Raw genomic sequence first — 8,587 nt, 5'->3', positions numbered from 1 at the left:
CATTCAAAATGCAGTGAAATAAAACACCGTTGGCATTTTAACTTAAGAATTTATTTCACTACAATACAGTCCAAAGTTCAACATTGCCTGGAAAGTTATAATATTTAATGACAGGACGTTATGTGTGGAATAACTCATATTCAAAACATATAAAACTATAGAACACTTCACAATTTACCAATCTCACACAACTAAACAACAGTCATTTAATATGTGTTCTATATGAAAAGGCAAAAGAGTAAAAACAGACATGACTTGTTTCAGACACTGTATTGAGCATCATGGGATTAAACACTGAATATCAAAGCAAACAAAAACATAAGACTATGCCTTGCATATAAACCATGAGCAGCACTTATGTGTAGATCATTGGTAAACCCACTCTTATGTAAATAGTTGCACTGAACGAAACAATAGGCCTTATTCGTGAAACTGAAGAGCAAATTCTTAAACTTTTCATACATAAATTGACCCATTGAATCAAAAGGCGACACTGTGCATAAGAATGGTTTTACACATGCTTTACACAGATGTGTTTGTCTCTCTAAGGCTGTAAGGTCTTCTTGTCTGTTTGTAGCTGGTTTCCAGAATACAATTTCTGTTATAAAGCAAAGGAGACTCCGCTTATGTTCCCATGGCGATCCTGAAGTAAAATGCCGGATGCGCTGTGGTTTTGGCAAGAAAAGACAGTTCTATGCCCCTGCATCCTAGACGCAGGCGGAGTATCTGTATGTGTAGAGTTTGTTATCTGCTCCTCCGCTCAAGATCAACTAGAGAGAAAAGCAGACAAAGAAAAGAGATTGAGATAAACCCACAGAAATATCCTCCAAGTTTAATCAGTTAACTCTCTCCCTCCCAGGATTTTATATAATACGATTATATAATAAGGCACTATATCAAAATAAAGTATAGAGTATAGAGTTTCAAATATTTGAATGGTTTGACGTACCCCATTCTCTGTCCAGTCAGCACACAGTACTTTGTCTTCATGGGCAGCAAGATCATACAGAGGAGCTTTACAGCTGTAAAGAAGAAACCAAGACTGTTAGGGACACACATGCAGGAAGAGGACGGTGTTGTGGTACAAAGTGTCTGTGAGTCACACACCTCCTGATATCCCACAGTTTGACCACATTATCTAGAGATCCTGATACCAGCTGATGCTCATGAGATGGAGACCACCTGACCACCGTCACCCAACCATTATGGGACGTCAGTGACAAGAGAACTAGAGAGCCATCTGGAAAATGAAAATTGAGATGAGTAATGAAAATAACTCAGTTTGAGGGGGCATTATTATACAGAATCTCTGATAGTCACCTTTAGACCTTGGGTCCCATAGACGCACATGTCTGTCGGCGCTGCCCGAGGCCAGACGGCGACACAGAGGAGAGTATGAGATACAGTTGAAAACCTTACTGCCCGTCTGCAATGCAAGAACATCCGTCTCTAAATCTAGCAGCCATTAAAAATGTTGTGTTTATTGCACTAGTGGTGCAAAATTCTTCACTCCCAACTCTATGTATTACTACTCTTTTATGAAGAACTGGTGACACTCACTAGCGTACTCTTCTGCCCGCCAGTCTCTGCATCCCACAGACGGATGGTATGATCCCATGATGCACTGCACAGTTCCTCTGCATCCATCCAGAGCACTGAGGACACTGCCTCATTATGGCCAGAAAGAGTCATGAGGGGAGTCTAGAGCAGAACAAGAATTTATGAAACTGAAAACCATTAACTGATAGCAAGAGTCTTTGAGTCAGGAGCATGTACACATACTCACCCGTGTGAGCCCCATCTGCTCCGTCTTCTGTTTTTTGCGTGGCCTGTTGGGTTCCTCCATTTCATCCTCTTCCTCTGTTGGCACTGAGGATAACAACAATTCAAGCAGGTTTTTATAAATGTATTACTATACATCTTTTCATTGTTTTCCTTTTTTGATGGTGGACGTTTTTTCCTTGTGTAATTCAAAAGGATATTTCACAGAAAAAAAGCTTTCTAAAAACGTACCTGCTGACCATATCTTTAGCATTTTGTCCCATGAGCCACTGCAAAACTGAAGAGGAAAAAACATGAGACATGACTAGCAAATCAAATCAATGATGTTACTTTTGGTGCAAATATATATATTATTAATACTAATTAAAAAAGCAAAAATATACATAAACTACTGCTCATATTTTGGGGGATGGTAAGAATTTTTTTTATATTTTTATCTCACGAAGGCTGTTCATTTGATCAAAAATACAGATAAAAACTTAGAATTTACAATAACTGTTTTCTATTTTAATTTATTATAAAATGTAATTTATTCCTGTGATGGCAAAGCTGAATTTTCAGCATCATTACTCCAGTATTCAGTGTCACATGATCCTTCAAGGAATTATTCTAATATGCTGATTTGGTGCTCAAGAAACATTTCTTATTATCAATGTTGAAAACAGTTGTGCTGCTTAATATTTTTGTAGAAACCAATTTATTTGAAATTGAAACCTTTCGTAACATTATAAAATGTCTTTAATGTCACTTTTCATTAATTTAATGCATCCTTGGTGGATAAAAGTACTTATTCATAAATAAATAAATACAAATGAGTACATCATACAGTTAAGTCAAACCGACAAAAAGACTAACGAACACACACAAACCTTTGTCCTAGTAGGGTCTACGGCAACTGTGTCTACACTTCCTGCGTGTCCTCGGCAACAGTGTCGGGCCTTCGCTTTATTCCGTTCGGAGTTCCACTCCCACAACATGATTGTTTGATCAAGAGATGCCGTCAGGAGCAAAGAGCTCAGACCATCTAAAAGCCACCGAACAATCAAATGGACAAATTCAGAAACCTCATGCATCATTAGTTCTCTTAAACATCAATACACTCAGATTCACACATAAATGCATATTAGGCATCTCATACTGGTCATCTATCAAATAAACACTTGTACGTTCCTTACCTCTCTTCACCCAGGCTACATCCTTCACAACATCAGTGTGTCCAGCCACAGTCATCACAGCCTTCCCTTCCATTGACCAAATCCGTGCAGTCTTATCATAAGAGCCTGTGAGGATCCTGGGCACAAAGCAGAGAACGACTTGAATAGATCAGCCACAAAACGGTTCAAGCAAATACATTTTTGACTTCTGTTTAGAATGTTTTGCATGAAGCGCACCATTCAGAATCTGCCTCCACAGAGCTGATCCAGTCATCATGCATGATACACTCCTCTGGCTGTGGGGCTGTGAACTTCTCTACATATTCTATTTCCACCACTTCTTCCTGTAAACACACACCAGCATGTAATCATGTACGTTTTTGCTTGTTGAACAGATTAGCTGTTTCACTTTCATAGCAGTTTAACTCTTAAACACAGCTTGAAAAAAGCTAAACGTCACACCAATTCATATGGATTACTTTTACAATGTATTTTTGCTTTTTAAAGTGTGACATTTTTAGTTTCATGGATAAAAATAATGAGAGAATATTTTTTTTAAATCTTCATTTTGAGTTTCCAAGACAAACAGAAGTGGTATGGGTTTGAATGGAACAGGGGAAAATAAATAAAATAAAGGGCAGAATTTTCATTTTTAGGTGAACTACTAAGCTTAGTCTCACATAGGCTGTGTCTGAAATCGCAAATCTTTTGAATAAGTAATTACTTCATGACCATTAAAAAAGGTATGTTCTATGTAGTACGAATGTGTATATTATGAAGGTACCCCAGGCATATTTGGCATGTTGTCATTGGCCTACCATTGATCACTGTCATTCATAAATCCTTTATCCTTTAAAGTGCCCATTGTATACACATTTCAGAATCTCGCAGAAAGTAGTATGTCCAAATTCACAGTACTCACAAAAGAGTAGGCAAAAGTACTCCAAAGTGTGCATACGATGGACACTTTAATATCCCATGAGGCCACTGGAAAGTAGGGGTGGGGGAAAAAATCGATTCTTAGATGCATCGCGATGCGGACGTGGACGATTCTGAATCGATTCACAAATGTCAAAAATCGATTTTCAACAAAAAAAATTTTTTTTTTTAGATATGTAGCCTATTTATAATGACGTAATATTGACGGAACGCAAAAGACGGAACTCTGCAGCGCGGAAGTGCAGTGCCCGGACGCGATATTTTTTTTCACAGGATGGTAGGGGAAGACTCATGAATATTCATTAGGGAACTCATGCCTGATTGGTCTTAACACCAGTGACTGGTAGGTTTAGGGGCGGGGTTAGGGGTAGGTCATCAGACCCCCAGTGACGGGTAGGTTTAGGGGCGGGGTTAGGGGGTAGGTCATCAGACCAATCAGGCATGAGTTCCCTAATGAATATTCATGAGTCTTCCCCTACCATCCTGTGAAAAAAAATATCGCTGCCCGGACCGTCTGTCTGTGGCGTGCGCACATAACAGAGAAGCGATGGCTGAGCGCGAAATCCAAACACCCTCCTCGTTAAAAGCTGACGTGTGGAAATATTTTGGCTTCTATGAAGTTGAAGGGGGAAAGGAGCTGGACAAGAGCCACACTAGTTGTAAGCTTTGTAGAATAAAACTAAAATATTTCGGCAACACGACAAATATGAGAAGCCATATGACACGTTTCCACCCAGAGGAGGAAAAACACTCGGCTGTACCAGAGCCGTTTCTCTCTATGGCTCTGGGCTTTACCGGTGTTCAGAGGATTTCTGCTGCCTTGTCGAAAAATGCCACCCAAACGCGAATCGATCATAGATAATGTTGATTCATTCTCTATTGTTTCCATAATGGTGTAAATCTCACAATATTATAACATCGTTATTTCATTTTAATCAGGGTAAGTGTATGGGGAGCATATTTGGATATTTTAAATGAACTAGCAATTATCACATTTGATATAACAAGTAAAAATGATAATATTATATGAAATAAAATTATAATAAAATTCGAAGTTAAGAGTACAGTATAATGTACTGTTTTTATTTTTAAAACGCTGTGAAAAGTAAAAATTATCATCAAATATTCATCTTTGACCTGTCAAAGTTTCCTACAAGTCTCCACAGCAAGGATGCATAGATTTATGGGCGTGGTAAGCAGAAGAAAAATGAGTCTCCACATGCACCAGTAAATAGCACATCTCGATGGGTAGCATGAATCGTCAGAACACCTGTTGTTGTTATATTATTAATTTACTACAAGTATGCTGCTAGTTCAGGCAAACTTTATTTTCCTGTTGGTTCTTTTGCAATGTTAATAAAATATATTGTACGTTAATTCTTTATGGGTCATTACTTTGTACTTTTAAAGCAAAGTATTTATATTCACACACACACACAAAAGATTCAGATAATCGATAATCGCTTTTGAATCGAATCGCAGGCCTCTGAATCGTAATCGAATCGAATCGTGAGGTGCCTAGAGATTCCCACCCCTACTGGAAAGGATTTGTGAATGACAATTAAGCAACGCAACTGATGCTGGTAGGTCACATGATAATGACAACATGCCGAACGTAGTAAGTACAAATTTATAAGTTCTAACACATCACTGTCTTTACACTGACACTTTTTGCGACAGTCTTGATAACTTCGGGTATGTAAATAAAAAAATAAATAATAATAATCAGATTTTAGGCCATTTACCTGCAGTCTGAACGTAGTCAAAGGGTCAGTGAACAAACTGTAGGTGGTCTATATATACGTGTTGGTGAGACTACATTAAATACAATGCCATACCGTTGAGATGTTCTCTGTCTCCATGTGATTGGCCAGTGAAGTGCGGAGAAACTGTCCCCGAACCAGAAAATCAAACTCAACATGTTTGTGTCCAGCTGGAAAAAGAGACAAATTATGTGAATTTAAATTAAAAATTAAAAAATACAAGAAAAATATAAACCAAGCGCTGCAGCTTCAAAAGTCAGAATCTAATCATTAAATCAATAGAGAGAATCGGTAACACTTTACAATAAGGTTAACATGGACTAAAAATTAACAATACCTCTACAGCATTTATTAATACATTATTAAAATCACATGTTATTTTTGTTTACATTAGTTAACTGTGAACTAACATGAACAATCAATAAACAGCTGTATTTTTATTAAACTTGCATTAACAAAGATGAATAAATACTGTAACAAAGGTATTGCTCCTTGTTAGTTCATGTGAGATAATGTGAGACATTGCTGGAAAGTGTGACCAGATATTATAATTAGATTCCACTGAATTTTGGGGAAATTATTTTTAAGAAGTGGTATAGTGGGCAAGTATGCTGCACCATAACAAGATAAAAACACGTCTAAATGAATGACTGGTAAACAAGCTCACCATGCTTCGCTTCCAGCAGCTTGTTGATGACACCACTGAGATCTGCCACCTCAGAGGCAGCAGGGATGGAGAACGGGACATCATCTATCAGATACCTACAGAGAAGAGCATATTACATCGGATACGTACACAGCCTACATCTACTATCATATGAGCACTGCAAATACTACTAAGCAAATTCAGCTGGATATCTCTTATCTAGCTACAGCTAAACGTTTCAGCTATGTGTTAAGCACACCATATATACTCACTTTTTGTTTTCGGTGAAGAACCGGGCCTGTACCTGCGACATTTTTTCTTATTAGACGGCAAAACTATATAGAAAACACATCTGAATACAGGCGAACTTCACTCTGTGTAGAGACACTTTCCCACCATGTGGTTCCCGTGCTGCGTGCGGGTGGAAGCCATGACAGTCGTTCGCAGAGCAATCGATGACGGACAAATGTGCTCGCAACTAGTTATGTCTGAGTTGAGCTCCAGTCCAGAGTCTGACTGAAGTTTCTTCGGAATTCCAGTGAGGAAAACATGGTAAAAGGTTTTTCAAAGTGAGTTTGTAACAGTGCAAACCCATTTAAACAACATTTTCTGTAGATAGGTTTAATATCCTGTTTCTCAGATCTTTTTTTCCTAAAAAGCACCAATAATCTCACATGTCTAGAGGTTACAGAAGAGATCTCAACAATGTATCGCATTGTACCACTTTCACCTTTTTTACTTTTTATCATAAGAGTTAAGTACAATCATACCACGTATATAAACCTTGCATTTTACATATATAGGCTACAGGTGCTGTTCATATAATTAGAATATCATCAAAAAGTTGATTTATTTCAGTAATTCCATTCAAAAAGTGAAATTTGGATATTATATTCATTCATTACACACAGACTGATACATCTCAAATGTTTATTTCATTTATTTGTGCTGATTAAAACTGACAACTAATGAAAATCCCAAATTCAATATCTCCAAAAATTAGAATATTACTTAAGACCAATACAAAAAAAAAAAAGGACTTTTAGAAATGTTGGCCAACTGAAAAGTATGAACATGAAAAGTATGAGCATGTACTCAATACTTAGTCGGGGCTCCTTTTGCCTGAATTACTGCAGCAATGCGGCGTGGCATGGAGTCGATCAGTTGGTGGCACTGCTCAGGTGTTATGAGAGCCCAAGTTGCTCTGATAGTGGCCTTCAGCTCTTCTGCATTGTTGGGTCTGCCGTATTGAATCTTCATCTTCACAATACCCCATAGATTTTCTATAGGCTTAAGGTCAGGCGAGTTTGCTGGCCAATTAAGAACAGGGATACCATAGTCCTTAAACCAGGTACTGGTATGTGGCACTGTGTGCAGGTGCAAAGTCCTGTTGGAAAATGAAATTGCATCTCCATAAAGTTGGTCAGCAGCAGGAAGCATGAAGTGCTCTAAAACTTCCTGGTAGACGGCTGCGTTGACCTTGGATCACCAGCAGAGGACATGGCACCCCAAACCATCACTGACTGTGGAAACTTTACACTGGACTTCAAGAAACGAGGATTCGGTGCCTCTCCTCTCTTCCTCCAGACTCTGGGACCTTGATTTCCAAAGAAAATGCAAAATTTACTTTCATCAGAGAACATAACTTTGGACCACTCAGCAGCAGTCCAGTCCTTTTTGTCTTTAGCCCAGACGAGATGCTTCACACGCTGTGTCTTGTTCAAGAGTGGCTTGAAACAAGGAATGCGACAGCTGAAACCCATGTCTTGCATACGTCTGTGCGTGGTGGTTCTTGAAGCACTGACTCCAGCTGCAGTCCACTCTTTGTGACTCTCCCCCACATTTTTGAATGGGTTTTGTTTCACAATCCAGGGTGCGGTTATCCCTATTGCTTCTACACTTTTTTCTATCACATCTTTTCCTTCCCCTCGCCTCTCTATTAATGTGCTTGGACACAGAGCTCTGTGAACAGCCAGCCTCTTCAGCAATGACCTTTTGTGTCTTGCCCTCCTTGTGCAAGATGTCAATGGTCATCTTTTGGACAGCTGTCAAGTCAGCAGTCTTCCCCATGATTGTGTAGCCTATAGAACTAGACTGAGAGACCATTTAAAGGCCTTTGCAGGTGTTTTGAGTTAATTAGCTGATTAGAGTGTGGCACCAGGTGTCTTCAATATTGAACTTTTTCACGAGATACGGATTTTGGGGGTTTTCAATAGTTGCCAGTTATAATCATCAAAATTAAAAGGAATGAACACTTGAAATATATCAGTCTGTGTGTAATGAATGCATATAATATCCAAATT

The 8,587-nt window shown here is 38.6% G+C and overlaps 1 protein-coding gene across 1 annotated transcript; it reads right to left on the bottom strand.

The window, feature by feature from the left end:
- Positions 1-32: 32 nt before the first annotated feature.
- wdr12 (WD repeat domain 12) lies at positions 33-6,748 on the bottom strand. The gene is made up of 13 exons (XM_077199537.1): positions 6,557-6,748; positions 6,306-6,400; positions 5,714-5,808; positions 3,174-3,280; positions 2,958-3,073; positions 2,652-2,806; positions 2,014-2,059; positions 1,787-1,869; positions 1,561-1,701; positions 1,321-1,426; positions 1,108-1,240; positions 950-1,022; positions 33-770 (listed from the first exon to the last, which is right to left on the bottom strand). Exons 1-13 carry the CDS (start codon positions 6,595-6,597, stop codon positions 708-710), a joined length of 1,254 nt encoding a protein of 417 aa, XP_077055652.1. The 5' UTR covers positions 6,598-6,748; the 3' UTR covers positions 33-707.
- Positions 6,749-8,587: the final 1,839 nt, after the last annotated feature.

This window comes from Siphateles boraxobius, unplaced genomic scaffold (genome assembly GCF_051911475.1).
Source record: "Siphateles boraxobius isolate OS27281-9 unplaced genomic scaffold, OSU_SipBor_1 41, whole genome shotgun sequence".
Lineage (NCBI taxonomy): Eukaryota > Metazoa > Chordata > Actinopteri > Cypriniformes > Leuciscidae > Siphateles > Siphateles boraxobius.
Note: the sequence above shows the minus strand (reverse complement) of the source record. Positions and strands in the feature narration are given on the sequence as shown.